The sequence below is a fragment of the Centruroides sculpturatus genome, unplaced genomic scaffold, assembly GCF_000671375.1.
Source record: "Centruroides sculpturatus isolate CEXI.00-Female unplaced genomic scaffold, Cexi_2.0 scaffold84, whole genome shotgun sequence".
Classification (NCBI taxonomy): Eukaryota; Metazoa; Arthropoda; class Arachnida; order Scorpiones; family Buthidae; genus Centruroides; species Centruroides sculpturatus.
The window spans coordinates 549,496-568,178 of NW_019384316.1; the positions used below are offsets into that span (position 1 = coordinate 549,496).

General features: G+C 29.8%; 1 protein-coding gene across 2 annotated transcripts; it reads right to left on the minus strand.

The window, feature by feature from the left end:
* Nucleotides 1–10,017: 10,017 nt before the first annotated feature.
* LOC111623251 lies at nucleotides 10,018–10,637 on the minus strand. Of its 2 annotated transcripts, none has more exons than XM_023365773.1 (2): nucleotides 10,420–10,637; nucleotides 10,018–10,344 (listed from the first exon to the last, which is right to left on the minus strand). In XM_023365773.1, exons 1-2 carry the CDS (start codon nucleotides 10,578–10,580, stop codon nucleotides 10,050–10,052), a joined length of 456 nt encoding a protein of 151 aa, XP_023221541.1. In that variant the 5' UTR covers nucleotides 10,581–10,637; the 3' UTR covers nucleotides 10,018–10,049. The 2 variants fall into 2 exon arrangements, with proteins under 2 accessions (XP_023221541.1, XP_023221531.1); XM_023365763.1 differs by having other exon boundaries at nucleotides 10,018–10,347.
* Nucleotides 10,638–18,683: the final 8,046 nt, after the last annotated feature.

Here is an 18,683-nt window from a genome sequence, read left to right on the forward strand (position 1 = left end):
AAATTAAAACATGAAAAATTCGATTTTTCGTGTTCTTTACAGATCATCCGTGTTGACGTGACATCATTTTTTTTTTATTTTATTAAAACAGATTTAAACAATTCTTTTTCGTGTCTAGTAATTTCAATTATTTATACGCATTCACTTGTCTTCACTGAGAAACTTTTATTTATTTTCTACGTATATTTATTATTACATCAGACAATTAAGTTTATTACTTTCCTAACTGTCATATATAGCAGAGGGAAAGTATTGCAATCGGTCAATAAAGGACCTCTCTCCCCGAAATTATTACATTTTTTGACTCAGGGATCCTTGAAATGTCGAAAAATACAAAAATATTCAGGGGTTTTTTCTTATGTGTATGAATGTTAGCGTGTGTGAGGGCATTTTTTACCCTCTTTCAAGCTTAATATCTCCTGTGCCTTTTATAAAAAATTTCTGAAATTTTGCAGGAAGGTTTGTTTATTAGAGGGATTTATGCTATTAAATTTTGGTGGTTAAAGATCAGAAAATGTGGGGAGATATAGGGGGTTGTGTGTTATATCTCGAGTAAGGTCAGACTTAATGACGATTTTACTCGTTATTAGCATTTAAAATTTTTTATAACTCATCTCTACCTACAAAACGAAGATTTTTGCCACTTTATACTAATTAATTAATAATATAAAAAGTTATATTTAAATAAAATCGCATAACAGATGGCACCATACACAATTTTTAACTGTTTTTGTCGGGAAAGTTATGCAACTCATTGCTAGTTTGTTTTAAAAAAATAATATAAAAAAGGATTTAATGTTACGACATAAATAATGAAAATTTCTAGTTATTAATTTAATATTTAATAATATTAATAAGAAACAATATAACTTAATTTGGCTGCTATTTGAAAAAATTGTAGACCTATAAATTCCCATTGTCATCCGTTCGACTGTCTTATCAGATATGGAAATCTTAGGGGCAGGAGGACCAATTAACTATATAAGAACTTCCAATGCTAACTGGAAGTCGTGTTATTTCAATTTAAAACGTCTCCTCTCAAAGGTGTTAGATGGATGACCTGCACGACTCTATTGTTAAAGGAAAAGTATGATTTACAGGGGCAAGCCACTACTAATTTGAGATGGAGAGCATATATTTTAAATTAAATGTCTGTAAATGTGACATACAAATTCGTTTTCTATATTCTAAACAATGAAGTGAATTGGAACCACTTTATTCATTAATTAACACTGTAACACATTAATACTTTAACTATTTATTTAAAAACTTCCATTTATATATATAATGACTCAAAAATCAGTTAACCTAGATATATTTTAAGAACGACTAAACCCCTTTTCAGAACAGCTGCCTGTCATTATTTACGATTCAGTGACTGAATCGTAAATAATGACAGGCAGCTGTCTTGAGCTGGTTCTAATCGTTCTTAAAATAAACTTAGAATATATTGAAGTAAGCTGACTTTTGGTCCACCCTATCTATCGAAGTTTATCACAACTTCTAACAATTTAAAATATTTTAGGTATATTAATTAAGCTTCCAATACGTTCACTAGATAAAATCGAATTAATTATTTAAAAAAATGATTAATGATATAAAAAGTCAATTTTAATCAAAAGCTGTAAATTAATTTAACAAGAAGTTAATATGTTAAAAGCATTAATTACGTATCATCAAGCTAGACATTTATTAATTTCCTGTTATTTTTAGTTTAGCAAAAGTACACCTCGAGGAATTACAGGTACAGTAAGTGGAGACAGATGTAAGCTGTCATTTAATATGACAAATTTTTGTTTTATTATTTGGCAAGATCTTCAATTTAATTAATATTTTCTTGACAATTTTTATATATATATTTGAATTTAAATAACATAACTTCAAGTTTAAACTGGAAGTTCTTATATAGTTAATTGGAGCCTTCTGCCTTTACGATTTCCACTCATTTTCTCCAGTTTTATCCCCCCTAACTCCATTTTCGAGATTTAGGAAGGACAGACAGACAGTTGGAATTTATAGGTCTACAATTTTTTTCAAATTGCATCCCCATTAATGTAATTATATTTATTCATAACGTTCTTTACTCCGTGCTATAAAGACTTATTAAATTAAATAATATATGAAATTTGTTATATTTTATATTTTTTCTAATATAATAACGCATACGAATTCATTAATCACTTCATAAGTGAATCAGTAAATTAAAACTACTAATAATTACATTTTATTTGGACTTCGTCTCTCCTGTAATAAAGAATATAACACCAAGTATTAGACAATAAGAATTATTGATTTGGACAGACATAACAAAATTAATCTGGCTAAAAATTGTATATACATACATTTATGTGTAATAATACGAAATAATATATCTATGTATCACTCTTATTTACATATATCTTAACTACTATTGAGTATTAAAGAACAAAGATCATTGCTATTTTAGGATTTTAGGAAGGTCATAAAAAGTTTATTGTTTCTTTACACAACTTTAAGTGATGAAATTTCTCTTTCTACTTTAAAAAAGAACGTTAAGAATTAAAATTATACTTGGAGAAAGTCTTCCACAGAAATATTTAACTAAAAATCTTTAAATATCACTTTAAAAAAAGCCTTACTTTAATAGCAAACACATAGAGAAAACTCAGTCGATTCTGTTGTAAAATTCACTCATTAGAAAACAAATCTTATGAATTAAACGAAATTAATTAACATGTTACACTTAAGTAGCATTCACAATGTTATAACAGCTTAATTGTTTGGAGATTTTCATTGTTTTGCATTTTAATTTCTTTATTGTAATATAATTTAATCTAGTTTACCGCTGTAAAATACTACACAGATTTATCTCGTCTGAAATCTTTATATATGTGAAAGAATTAAATTGGAATAATTGCAGGAAGACTACAGAACATCTCACCTTTGTATGTCACATAATTGAAATCGCATCCTGCACAGTAAACCATAGTCACTATCTCTGCGGGTGTGCAAACGTCATATCAAAATATTCCATACTAAATTTTAATACAATTAGCATCCATTGGTCGATACACGTCGAAATTTTGTCTGGTTTATTTGATCGTGGTAACGCGCGACACGTGGGCGATCTGACAAGGAGGGTTCCACCGGGAGGTATTTTAAGGCAAACTGGCTCCTATTTAGGTGTTAGTAACGTGAACTCCACGTGGCCAGCCCGTTAGGCCAGGCGCGAAACCACGACCAACTACCAATGTTCAGTGGTTTTATTCATTTGGCGATTGAAATTTGGTAACGAAAGATTCACTTCATGGTAAGCCATCGAGAAAATCGTCATAGAGTACACTACTAACATACTGAATTTCAGAAGTGTATCGTTTATTAATATATTGTCAATAAATTCTCTGCGCGAGAACATTTAAAATATGGAATTTGAATTTTTGCAATAATCTTCTCTCTGAAAATCATCGATTATGACTTTCGAAGACCTTTCCAATAATTGAATAATCTTTCTGAATTACATGCGAGAAATGGAAAGTTAAAAGTTCTGCCAGAAAGAATTCTTCTGTTGTCTTTATAATCTGAAAAAAACTCGACTAGAGTGACAATTTAATTGAATCAATTTATTCTTTAGCCTTTCGAAAGCTCACTCAATTGAAAGAATTGAATTTGGATGGTAACTCTATAAAAAGTATATCTGGGATTTGCTGAAAGATATTTCAAATTTAAGAATATTTCGTATTTCTTATATAATATTAATTCATTCTTATATAATAGAATTTCATGCTTATAGGTTTTATTTATCTGGAATGAAATTACACAATCTTATAATATAATCGGGATGGGTTGATAATAATAATAATATATGGACACGACACAACATATGAAAAGCATAGACACTGTTAAGCAATCGTGGGTTCAAAAGGCACTCCATGGCAGGCATTCCTACGACCTGGCTCAGCCAGAAAATATACAACACCACTTCTGATTGCACAGACAGATTATTTACATATACATAATCAAGTAGCAAATATAATACATGAGGGCTTGCAAAGAAATACAAATTATTAGACATCCACTAACCGTACTACAAATACATCTCACAGACAGTATTGGAAAACAACACGCACAAAATGAACTATGACAGAGCGATAATCACAGATAAAACAATATACCACAATAGACCAGATTAACAGACACAATAAAATCATATACATTATAGACATAGCCATTCCAAACACTCACAATGTACAAAAGACATGCACTGAAAAAATTAGCAAGTACACAGAACTCGCCCAGGAAATAAGGCATTTGTGGAGGATGAATAGGGTGCTTATTGTACCTTTTGTTCTCTCCTCTACAGGTATCATACCACACACAATACAAAAATCTTGGGAACATTACAATTGAATAGAAACACATACATCACACTACAGAAGGCCACTATATCGAATACATGTAATATTGTTAGGAAGTTCCTAAGTACAGACACTTGCAATCAAGAACTCTGGCAATTTATCTAAACAATTAAATTAGATTAAAAAATTACATTAAAAATCATATCTAAAAGAGATAAATTGCTACGATTTCATACAATTACGCCATACCTGAAACCATTATCTAATGTACTGCGAGTGCTTCTCTGAAAATAAAGACTTCATAGTGAATTGTATTCAAAAGAGAATAATGAAATTACACAAAATTCTCATTGAAAATACATCAATTGTCGTTGTGAGGAATAATTACGTTAATGAATTATCTAATTTAAATCGTAGACTTGAAGAAAAGTCATCTGTCTGTACCTGAGTAACAATTTTTTCTGATTTTCCGGATTATGTTCTTTCATCAAACATCAATTTTCTCTCGTTAGATGGAAATCAATTAACTAAATTACATTCCGGATTAATGAATCTGATCGACGTTTTCATAAAATTTAAGACTTACTTATCAAGAAACAATTAGAATTGTAATCGTAATTCGTTCTTTACTAAAGGCTGATTGCTTAGAAGAATAAAGATTTCTTCGATGTTTCATATAAAAGGGATATTTCTTCTTTGTCTTTTAGTGAAATTTTCTCTAATGATCACTCCAGACAAATTCGAAAAGATAATTTTGTATCATCAAAAAATACTTCTATCAAAGACTTGTCTTATTTTGAAGTTAGTTCTGTTTCTGAATGGAAAATAGCAATTGCTATTGTTACTTTGCTAATGTTATTCTGTTTAATTATTCTTATTTCCTTTGTTTATTGTTGTAGAAAACGAAATGTCGACAAAATGTTAAAGCTTAACGAGGACGAAATTATTTATTACAATGTATACAGCTGACAAATTCTCTAATTACGATAATTCCAATGTATTAAGTTTGATCAGTCTAATGCACAATTTCCTGTTAATATCCTATTTCCTAATCTTCAGTATTATTTCATTAAATATTTAAAACTGAGAGACAAATTGAATAAAGCCGTTTGTCAGTTAATTAATTAGACACGCGAAGAAACCAGGAAAACTCAAGACAATCTGTTAATCAGACTGAAACCTACAACTTAAACCTACTACAAGTAAAACCGAATGTGACCTATAATTTCTTAGGCCCACAGTGGCCAAGTGGGTAAAACATTCGTAGCTGGTTGCGGGCCCACGACTCACTAATGGGAGTGGAGTTTTTCAGGTTTACTTCACGTTAGTAACATTTGAATAGGAGAATAAACAGTTCTTCTGGGAACCATCTCTCCTCGGCAGATCAGAGGGATGACACGTGTCGCGTTTCTAAAACCAAACAACACCAAACTTAAGTAACTTAATTAAATACCGGTTATCCACCAGTGTTGGAATGGATGAAACCACTGAATCAATATCCAGTGGTTCCACCAGTTAACTACAAGTGGCGGAATGAATAAAACCACTGAATACTGGCCTACCAATAGCAGAATGGATAAACCACTGAATCAGTATCCAGTGGTTCCACCGGTTTCACCAGTGGCGGAATGGATAATACCGTTGGTCGTGAGTTCGCTCCTCACCAACGGACTATTCGCGTGGATTTCTCGGGGTTTTTTTCTCTTTTTAACCAATATAAATAGCGCCAATTTCCCGTAGAAAGTTCACCTGGAAAACATTTCTCCTCGCAAAATGGCCTACGTGTCGCATTGCCGAATACAAATAAACGTAACTACCGGTTAATTTACTTTTATTGGAAAGCACCGAACGTAGAATACTTGAGCCTCGGGATCCAATTTTTCTGGTACAGTACTACGTTAATCTAGATTCTATGACGTCTGGGAGTTTGAGTTCTTACCAGTTTTCAAATTAAAATTCTTAAATTACTACTTGTAAATGAGTTTTATAATTAAGATATATTTTTAAAAGTTCGTGTTTAATGCAAATATATATATATATATATATATATATATATACANGTCCATTAATGAGGTGTAAATTCATGATCAACAACAAGTGTTGTTGATTGTGAGTGTATTTATGCACTCAGCCACTATTGAGTGTCAAGAATTATAAAATGCAATATGGAAGAGAGCATCTTGAAATGCTTCTAAGAGGATTTGGCTGAGCTCCTTGTATATCAGTTGGTATATTTAATTTTTTAAAATTTTTTTGATTTTAAAAATGATATGTTGGGCAAAATTACAAATTGTTTGGTAGGAAATGAGTTAAAATACTTTAAAAATTTTATTTTTTGGAATATTTAACTTGTTTTCCCTCCTTCACAGGTTTTATGACTACTTTTAAAAATTGAAATGTCTAAATTTTATCTTTACAACCTGATATTTATTTGAAAGAGTATCCAATTAAAATGCAACCAACAGCATATTAGCTAAAATTTTTTCATTGATTAAGTAAAGTTTCCAAAATACTTGCAACAATGGATTAATTTTTTGCAATGCTTCCAGTAATAATGCAATCAGTAGGAAAATTTTTGAAATCTGTCTAATAATTTTGTAATTTGTGTGCTATTTAAGAAATGTTTTTCAAAATTTTGAAAAGTATGAAAATTCTTCACTTAAATAGTGGCAAGGACTGTAATTCTAGTTTACCTGCTGGGCTAGCTGATGGACTGAGATATTATTAATCTAAATGTGATTAAACCAAATGATTTCTGTAATTAATCAAGCTATTATTTTACTGTGGGCATAAATGTAATTAAAATGTACAGCATAACAAACAATTTACTTACCCTTTGTATATTTTTGTTAAATGATATTAGTCCTTTTTTTTACATGTTCATGGGCTGTGGCCAGTGTTGTCTTATACATTAGGTACTTTAGGCACAGGCTTATGAAATTAAAAATTGAGAAAATGGAAGTTATGAGAATTAAAATAAAATATTAAATTAAACTTTTGTTCAGTCAGTTTATTTTATGTAGACTTTTTTACACTTTTTGCATGCAAAATCTTTAATAATTTCCTCAACTGACAATTGTTTTAATATTTCACTTTCTGTGGAAAGTACAGATAAATATGATAATTTCGTTTGAGACAAATTAGATCTTGAATAATTTTTAATGTGATTTAATGTTGAAAAAGATCATTCTCCAACAGAATTTGATCCTAAGATTGACATGTACTGTACATTCTAAGAGCAATATTCATATTAAGAAAGTTGGATAGTAAATTCTGCTCCTTTTTCAGCAGCAATAATTCATGTACTGTTTTGCAATCTGGAAATAATTTTAAAAAGATAAAAGAAAAAGATTATATTTAAAAATTTAAAAAGTGCCTAGGTCCTCCAAAAAGGTTAATGTGGCTCTGACTGCAGCCTCCATTTACCTTGTGCTAGTTAGTCAATTGTTAAAACAGCCCTGGCCTGCCTACCATCATTACATCTACTCTGATTGAAAAGTCGTTCAGTCTGTTTTTACAATTATTAGAAAGATTATAACAGTACTTAACATGTAAACAAAATTAACATTGTAATATTTTAATTATTATTTAAAATCCACTAATATATTGTCCATATTATGGTATTATTGATTACAGTTTATATAAATTAATTTTATTTAAATCTAAAAAAAATAAACAGGATAAATTAACAACAGCTACTTTACAACTGGTTAAAATTATTGAACTACAATAGAAATTAAAAATAACAAATTCCTAAAAAGAATATAACAATAGTTTAAACATTGATAAAGAAAGACGTCCTTTAACAGTGATTAGACAAAAAAAAGTATTTAAAATGTCAATAATTTGCTATTGTGGCCGTGTTTGCTTTAACAATTTTACTGATAATTCTCTCAGTTTATTCAAATACTTCCATTCAAATTGTGAATTGTATACATAAAAGCTAAAATAAATGTATATATATTTACTTCAATTCTATTTACGTAGACTATTTTCAACGATAACAAAAGCATCCTTACAAAGAACAGGAAAAAATTGTATAGAATGGTTCATATGTTAAAAGAAATTAAAATAAAATAATTAAAAACAATTTTTTTAAATTGTCTATATGGTGGTTTTTTATGTAAATAAACGTATTTAGCTTAACCATATACAAATAAAGAGACAAACAAAGAGTATATAAAGAGACTGGCAGAAAAAATAAAGAGAAAACTTTAACTGTTTTTCATCTAGAAATGTTGAAAACAGATGAGAAACAATTATTGTGACTTCCTCACAATACCGTAGCTGTAATTTTTAATTAATCATATATTTAATTTATTTCATTTAAAATATATGCTCTCCACCTCAAATTAGTAGTGGCTTGCCCCTGTACATCATACTTTTCCTTTAACAATAGAGTTTTGCCAGTAATTTATCTAAGAAAATATAAGAAAAATAACGGCCTACCAATGGCCGAGTGGATACCACTAAACACTGGTATTTACCAGTGTTCAGTGGTTTTATCCATTCGGCCATTGGTTTTTTGGTCGTGTGGGTTTAACGCCTCACCGATGAGTTTGCCACATGGAATTTTCCTGGTTTTTTTCACTTTAGTAACACCTAAATAGGGGCTAGTTATACATAAAAAGTTATTCCGGGATGCATACATCTCGGCGGATCGCCCACGTGTCGTTTTGCCACAAACAAATATGGAAAATTTCTGTCCTGTTGGCACTAACACTGTTTTAGTTTCGCCCAGGCCTATAATGAATAGAGGGAAACGGACTTGCCAGACATGTTTAGGCACACCGTCCTTGAATAATAATTCCTGAAGATGTTGATTGATACTAGTATCTGGATCTCCCAGAACAACAGGCTGACGACTTTCTCGTTTCTGGCATCCTGCATTCAATTTCTTATTTCTTTTATTTGGAGATGTGTAAATTTATTTTTGTGGTTTTGCTTCTTTCTTTAACAACTCTATATAAACTTTTACTGGTGTTATTCTTCTAACTACGCTATAGCGTGTTGATGTAAGACTATTTCTTTAGGTAATAACACATGTTCACTACACACGTTTTTATCTTTAAATTTATAGATTAACGAAAATTTCTCTTCTAGATATATAGAAAAATAGTTAAACATCGTATCAATTCATTAGTTGAATATTAATAATCATGCATTTTCTAACAAACTGGCGTAAATAATACATCAATTTTTATCATTGTACATGTGGGTAATAAGCTTACTTTTTATATAGTTACCATAGGCATCCACTTGTATATAGTGACCTTACTCTTGTGCGTAATCCTCCCTGTTACTATCAGCATCACAGTTATTACCAACCAAGTTACTAAAGCGGCTTTCTTCTCAATGACAATCATTTCTTAACACTACTCTAACGTAGGCTAAGATAAAATCTGAATCTAACATTCCAATTGAAGCAAAGAGGAAAGTTTACTTAACACCTTACGTGGAGTGTATACTAGTGATTTCATGTTATATAATATCATACTTGATCCCTGTTGTTGTAGGGGTAGATTGTCTTTCCTTCTTATTATTTTAAAAGTATAACAGCTAATGAGAAGACAATAATAGAAAGAAAATATAAACATATTCATCTCTTTCCCATTCTAACGGAGTATGAGCCACAACAGAGAAAGAGTCGAAAAAATATTATACAGAGGAAATATATTCGGTTAAAATTGAATAATTTATTAAAATTTCTTCTTTTCAAACAGGCAAATCGCTAATGTTTTGTACCTCTTCTCGTTCTTCCAAGTTTACGTTATTGTGATCGAAATTCTTTCTTGTAACTTCAATTACAGTCACTATACTGGTGAGTGATAATTCAGACCCTGGTATAGAAGTAACTGATTCATCATCTAGTTCATCTATATCTCTTGCTTCTAAAGTTTCGTGGTCACCGATTTTATTGGAATTATCCATTATTCTATCTTCATTATAACCTGGTTCGACAGGGACAGTAATCATTTCGGATTCAACGCAGTTTTTAAGTGTTCTTTCTCTGCTAAACATTTTGAAACATTAATTTAATAATTTTATTACATTTATTATAAATAAGTAAAGTAATCAAAATTACGTTTTTCTATTAAAGATTTTTTTCATATATTTTATGAAAGTGCTCTTTGTTTTCTTCGTATTAACAACGTTTGCTCTTTCCTTGAATCCTTGACCAAACCAATTTCTCAGAAGATCTTTGAATCGCCTACATTTATTTTCTTTTTGATGACAGAATTCCATTTCTGAATGTTTTAACTTACCAATAATTTTGTAATTTTTAACAATGGTTTTTATTAATCTTTATTTGTTAACAATGAATTTTATTAATCTTTATTTGTTAACAATGAATTTTTATTTTTATAAAAAGTCCTATTTATAAACGAGTTATAAGTGAACAATATAAAGACAAAATTGAATTATTTAAAGACATAGAGGTATAAAAAATTAATATAAACAATTTACATTGACGATATTGGCGAAAACACTTTAAGAATAAAAGTAGCATAAATTGCATTCTATGAAAGCAGAGCCTGATTTATGTTTAAGTTAAACAAACTGTAGCTTAGGGCCTCACGTTATAAGGGTTCACGTTCTATTCACAAAAACAGTTTATGTGTGTTATTCATTATCACTTGGTGGAGGAGGAAGAGCATGTTGCATATTGTAGCGCAGGGCCTAAAGAAGTCTAAATCCAGCTCTGTATGGAAAAATAACTATCTAAATACTTTCTTGAAACCTTTTTAATTGTAAAAACATTCTTTGTGTTAGTAAAATTCGTTTCTCTCATTAAAAAATTAGAAATTTTATTCATAAAACCTTAAAACATCCGCATTTCTGTTTTTATTGCTTATAACGAGGACTAGGCTAATCCAGTCGTCTTCAAACATCTCGTAAATGATTGTATATATATAAATAAATTCAATAATGATTGATCAAATAGCGTAGAAATATATAAAATTCTATTGATCATGTAATTTTATCCTTAATTTACTTCATTGCCCAACTCCTACATAAAAGGAGGACATCGTGGATGTGTGATGAACATCTCTTAGTGTCTACACAACACTAAGAAATGTCCACAACACTAAGAAATGTTTCTTTTCGAACAAAAATGTATATAAAATAATATCAAAACAAAGTCTCAGCCGCTAAAAACCCTATATTTAACCTCCACCAACAGCCACTAAAAATGAAGTGAAAAAAATAATAATGCACTATACAGAGTTAGTAGTTTGAGCACATAATATACACCTTTTTCATTAATTATTTTTACATTAGAAAGTCCTGACTTTATGAGCTGTTATACTTTTTTATAAAAGTCTTTTAAAATATAATAACTCTAAGCTAAAATTCATGTAAATGAATATATAAAAATAACAAATTCCTAAAAAGAATATAACAAGAGTTTAAACATTGATAAAGAAAGACGTCCTTTAACAGTGATTAGACAAAAAAAAGTATTTAAAATGTCAATAATTTGCTATTGTGGCCATGTTTGCTTTAACAATTTTACTGATAATTCTCTCAGTTTATTCAAATACTTCCATTCAAATTGTGAATTGTATACATAAAAGCTAAAATAAATGTATATATATTTACTTCAATTCTATTTACGTAGACTATTTTCAACGATAACAAAAGCATCCTTACAAAGAACAGGAAAAAATTGTATAGAATGGTTCATATGTTAAAAGAAATTAAAATGAAAAAGACAAGTTGGATTGCATGGAAAATAATTAAAAACAATTTTTTTAAATTGTCTATATGGTGGTTTTTTATGTAAATAAACGTATTTAGCTTAACCATATACAAATAAAGAGACAAACAAAGAGTATATAAAGAGACTGGCAGAAAAAATAAAGAGAAAACTTTAACTGTTTTTCATCTAGAAATGTTGAAAACAGATGAGAAACAATTATTGTGACTTCCTCACAATACCGTAGCTGTAATTTTTAATTAATCATATATTTAATTTATTTCATTTAAAATATATGCTCTCCACCTCAAATTAGTAGTGGCTTGCCCCTGTACATCAAACTTTTCCTTTAACAATAGAGTTTTGCCAGTAATTTATCTAAGAAAATATAAGAAAAATAACGGCCTACCAATGGCCGAGTGGATACCACTAAACACTGGTATTTACCAGTGTTCAGTGGTTTTATCCATTCGGCCATTGGTTTTTTGGTCGTGTGGGTTTAACGCCTCACCGATGAGTTTGCCACATGGAATTTTCCTGGTTTTTTTCACTTTAGTAACACCTAAATAGGGGCTAGTTATACATAAAAAGTCATTCCGGGATGCATACATCTCGGCGGATCGCCCACGTGTCGTTTTGCCACAAACAAATATGGAAAAATTCTGTCCTGTTGGCACTAACACTGTTTTAGTTTCGCCCAGGCCTATAATGAATAGAGGGAAACGGACTTGCCAGACATGTTTAGGCACACCGTCCTTGAATAATAATTCCTGAAGATGTTGATTGATACTAGTATCTGGATCTCCCAGAACAACAGGCTGACGACTTTCTCGTTTCTGGCATCCTGCATTCAATTTCTTATTTCTTTTATTTGGAGATGTGTAAATTTATTTTTGTGGTTTTGCTTCTTTCTTTAACAACTCTATATAAACTTTTACTGGTGTTATTCTTCTAACTACGCTATAGCGTGTTGATGTAAGACTATTTCTTTAGGTAATAACACATGTTCAGTACACATGTTTTTATCTTTAAATTTATAGATTAACGAAAATTTCTCTTCTAGATATATAGAAAAATAGTTAAACATCGTATCAATTCATTAGTTGAATATTAATAATCATGCATTTTCTAACAAACTGGCGTAAATAATACATCAATTTTTATCATTGTACATGTGGGTAATAAGCTTACTTTTTATATAGTTACCATAGGCATCCACTTGTATATAGTGACCTTACTCGTGTGCGTAATCCTCCCTGTTACTATCAGCATCACAGTTACTTACCAACCAAGTTACTAAAGCGGCTTTCTTCTCAATGACAATCATTTCTTAACACTACTCTAACGTAGGCTAAGATAAAATCTGAATCTAACATTCCAATTGAAGCAAAGAGGAAAGTTTACTTAACACCTTACGTGGAGTGTATACTAGTGATTTCATGTTATATAATATCATACTTGATCCCTGTTGTTGTAGGGGTAGATTGTCTTTCCTTCTTATTATTTTAAAAGTATAACAGCTAATGAGAAGACAATAATAGAAAGAAAATATAAACATATTCATCTCTTTCCCATTCTAACGGAGTATGAGCCACAACAGAGAAAGAGTCGAAAAAATATTATACAGAGGAAATATATTCGGTTAAAATTGAATAATTTATTAAAATTTCTTCTTTTCAAACAGGCAAATCGCTAATGTTTTGTACCTCTTCTCGTTCTTCCAAGTTTACGTTATTGTGATCGAAATTCTTTCTTGTAACTTCAATTACAGTCACTATACTGGTGAGTGATAATTCAGACCCTGGTATAGAAGTAACTGATTCATCATCTAGTTCATCTATATCACTTGCTTCTAAAGTTTCGTGGTCACCGATGACAGGAGGACGACAACACGATTTTATAGATCTAATTTTTCAAACATTAGCCCAATAAATATCATGGATCTATCAAAAGATGAAGGGTACACGGAAAAATGGGTTCGAGTTCAAGTACAGTACCTGCAATTTCGACTTAACGAGACTGTATTATATGAAAAGCCCTATATACTGTGGCCGGAACCTGTTGACAGCTTCGACTTAGCGAGGTATTATTGTATAACTTGAAGCACTTGTTCTAAAAAGCATATTATTGTTAATAAAAAGTATATAGTATTTTCTGAAGGAGACCAGAAGGTTACATGCACATAAGCTAAACAAACTGTAGCTTAGTGCCTCACGTCATCAGGCTCTGTACCTCACATTTTTACATATATAATTATTTGGTAAAGAGAAAGGGCTTGTTATATTTTTAATTAAAATGGCTGCTGGTATTTTTCACATAAAAAATGTACAGAAGAAAATAAAATGTCTTCACGCTTACTTCATGTCCAATAAGTTTTAATTAAAATTATATATTTTTTAGTTGTTAACTTATCTTCAGAGGATGTTTTAAACCATTTTTATATAATTTTAAAGGCGAGTTCTCTAACAGAAGGTCATATCTATAAAGGCAGACTTGTCCCTGGTGATTGCAGACGTTTTTATTTCCTCTATGTATATTTAAGGTTTGTTATATGTTATAGCATAGGGTTATAACAAGTCTTAGTCTACCCTCTTTGAATCATAATAACTCCTGTGCTTTTTGTCGAAAATTTCTAAATTTTTGCAGGGAGGTTTGTGTGTTACGGTTATTAATACTGTTAAATTTTGGTAGTTAAAGGTCGACGGGGTGGTGAGAAAAAGGAGGTCATGTGTCGTATCTCGAGCAAGATCGCACTTAATGACAATTTTACTCGTTATTAACATTTANCTTGCTTCTAAAGTTTCGTGGTCACCGATTTTATTGGAATTATCCATTATTCTATCTTCATTATAACCTGGTTCGACAGGGACAGTAATCATTTCGGATTCAACGCAGTTTTTAAGTGTTCTTTCTCTGCTAAACATTTTGAAACATTAATTTAATAATTTTATTACATTTATTATAAATAAGTAAAGTAATCAAAATTACGTTTTTCTATTAAAGATTTTTTTCATATATTTTATGAAAGTGCTCTTTGTTTTCTTCGTATTAACAACGTTTGCTCTTTCCTTGAATCCTTGACCAAACCAATTTCTCAGAAGATCTTTGAATCGCCTACATTTATTTTCTTTTTGATGACAGAATTCCATTTCTGAATGTTTTAACTTACCAATAATTTTGTAATTTTTAACAATGGTTTTTATTAATCTTTATTTGTTAACAATGAATTTTATTAATCTTTATTTGTTAACAATGAATTTTTATTTTTATAAAAAGTCCTATTTATAAACGAGTTATAAGTGAACAATATAAAGACAAAATTGAATTATTTAAAGACATAGAGGTATAAAAAATTAATATAAACAATTTACATTGACGATATTGGCGAAAACACTTTAAGAATAAAAGTAGCATAAATTGCATTCTATGAAAGCAGAGCCTGATTTATGTTTAAGTTAAACAAACTGTAGCTTAGGGCCTCACGTTATAAGGGTTCACGTTCTATTCACAAAAACAGTTTATGTGTGTTATTCATTATCACTTGGTGGAGGAGGAAGAGCATGTTGCATATTGTAGCGCAGGGCCTAAAGAAGTCTAAATCCAGCTCTGTATGGAAAAATAACTATCTAAATACTTTCTTGAAACCTTTTTAATTGTAAAAACATTCTTTGTGTTAGTAAAATTCGTTTCTCTCATTAAAAAATTAGAAATTTTATTCATAAAACCTTAAAACATCCGCATTTCTGTTTTTATTGCTTATAACGAGGACTAGGCTAATCCAGTCGTCTTCAAACATCTCGTAAATGATTGTATATATATAAATAAATTCAATAATGATTGATCAAATAGCGTAGAAATATATAAAATTCTATTGATCATGTAATTTTATCCTTAATTTACTTCATTGCCCAACTCCTACATAAAAGGAGGACATCGTGGATGTGTGATGAACATCTCTTAGTGTCTACACAACACTAAGAAATGTCCACAACACTAAGAAATGTTTCTTTTCGAACAAAAATGTATATAAAATAATATCAAAACAAAGTCTCAGCCGCTAAAAACCCTATATTTAACCTCCACCAACAGCCACTAAAAATGAAGTGAAAAAAATAATAATGCACTATACAGAGTTAGTAGTTTGAGCACATAATATACACCTTTTTCATTAATTATTTTTACATTAGAAAGTCCTGACTTTATGAGCTGTTATACTTTTAAACATTTATAATTAATAAATACTTTAAGATATTGAATTTCTTTTTCTACTTTACTTAATTCATCCGAATACAATAATAAATATCACAATAAAAATGTTTACAATGTAAAATTTTGTAAAATTCAACAAATTTTATGACAAAACAAGGCGTGCGGATACAACAAAAGATAAATATTCATCATTCTAATGTTAAGATCAATATTGTATAAAATTCATCTAACCAATTCTCATCCCTTTTTCCCAGAGGTAATTAGGGATTTTTCCCTAGGACCAGAAAAAATTAAGGGTCCGTAGTGATTCCTGTCCCTATAAATGAATGTTATTTTTGATAACAAAAAATAAACTTATTTTTTTATTATTTAAAGAAACATTCCACGTATTTTATTTGTTGAGAAAATGACGAAAAGGATCCCTCTCTACCTCCATGGCCCATACAAGCCTTTAGATTAATATTCTTATAGCCTTATAACTAAATTATATTATAAGATGTATCAAAAATACTCGTCCAATTATCATCATAAATCTGGTGTAATAGATGAAAACTTACAGACAATATTACGTCTCTGTTTTTATTAAATTATGTAACTTGTAATATGATCTTTTAATATATAAATGAGTCGTATTTATAATAATTAATAAGTGCATTAGTTGCTTTTAATAATGTATCTAATGTGATTTATGTTACTATCGAAAAACTGTATCTATCTATATATATATATATAAATAAATTACATAAACACTAAAAGTTTCATGAGAGAAAATATCATATTTTATTTATAACTTGATGATATGTAATGTGATTCCATTCTATACTTAGTTAACTTAATATTCAAAATTTTCATCTCTGTGTCATCATTCATCTTGCCCTTTAATCACCCTCCTACAGCAGGTGGATAATTAAGAAGTTAAGCGATGTTAAAGCTATTTTTTTACCTTCTATTTTCGCTTTAAAATTATTCAAATATTGTAAACGAAGAATGTAAATTACACTGGATAATGGATAAACTAACATTGACAGGTTTAACTCCAGCAATCGTTAATATACTGACAAAGAAAAATTGATAAGTATTTCAGATTTAGAACGATTTGCTTCGATTAATTAACATGTTGGACTATTTAAAAACTCATTTATCTTCTTGCTAAATCATCATTTATCTTCCATTTTTTATAAAATAAATCCCTATTTTTGTTCTCTTGAATATTCCAATGATAGCTTCATACTTAATAAGATGAATTGTCGTGATATTACTGATGAGATATAGTCGAACCTTTAATAGCGGCCATTTTTAAAGGAACCTCCCAACAACGACCATCTTTTCTTAATGTTTTCATCAGTGGCCGTGGTTCAGAGGTTTGACTGAATAAGCAATTTTTCAAAGAAATTCTCAACAGTTTATTTGATGTATTTAATTATGTATGCAGTATAATGTGTGAAGTAACAATGCAAACAATTTATTCTCTGTTTTAAGAAATTTAAATTCCAAAATATAAAAGAATAAAGAACTAGTAGTTTAAGAAATTAAATGAAAATTATTCTATGTCTTCTTCGTATCATAATAAATAATATTTAAATGCAGAAAAAGCAAATTTATCTTCTACGACTTCATTCATCTTGTCAACTTAACTTTTTGAATTAACAAACTAACAGATAATTTATCAACTAAAATTTAGTAGAAACGTTTAAAAAGTAACCTCCGACCCTATTTATTTCCATTAAATATCGTCTATTTACTAAGTCTAGCTATGAAAATTGCTAAAGAATAAAAAAATATTTAATAGATCTTCTAATAAGTTAGGTTAATAAGCTGCTGAAGTACTGTAGGAAAAATAAGTTATGGTGAAAAGTACCCTTGAATATTCTCTTTGTCTAAATTATATTGAAAGAATTTATATAGAGTGGGCATAATTAAAGTTTCCCCATTCAGATCACTGTGTAGCTGTAACTAATACCAGTAAGGAGTCTCTGCAGAAGACATGTCCCTCGTGGATCGAAAAAAAAATCCTTTTTCGCTGTTTCTGTTGTTTTTTTTTCTGTATTTTCCTGTAAATCGTCCACTGATTGAAGTGTTTTAAACTTATATTTTCTGCAAAATTATTTTCTGCACCTCTTGTATAGTCTGCATACAAATTACAGACTACACCCTGTATATTGCCTATCGCTAAAGAGAATGAATGAAATAAAAATTATTACAGGCGACCCCCCTATAATTACGGTCCCTATAATTACGATTCCTATAAAACTACGAAAAAATATACGTATTTTGGAAATGTTGAGTCGGATTAGTGTAGAATCGATTAATTTTATGGAAGAAAACCTTTCAATCAGCCATAGTCCGTAAACTTGACACGTGTCGGGCTGTGATTGGAACGACTTGTAAGAAATCGGATTCCTAATAAATTGGAACGTATCTATATCTTATAGGGGGGT

Excerpts from the sequence above, each read along its gene's own strand:
- LOC111623251 (XM_023365763.1), bottom strand. The coding sequence starts at position 10,580 with ATGGAATTCTGTCATCAAAAAGAAAATAAATGTAGGCGATTCAAAGAT. Across the intron at positions 10,348-10,419 it reads AAAATCTTTAATAGAAAAAC|CAGAGAAAGAACACTTAAAA; the intron begins GTAATTTTGATT and ends CAAAATGTTTAG.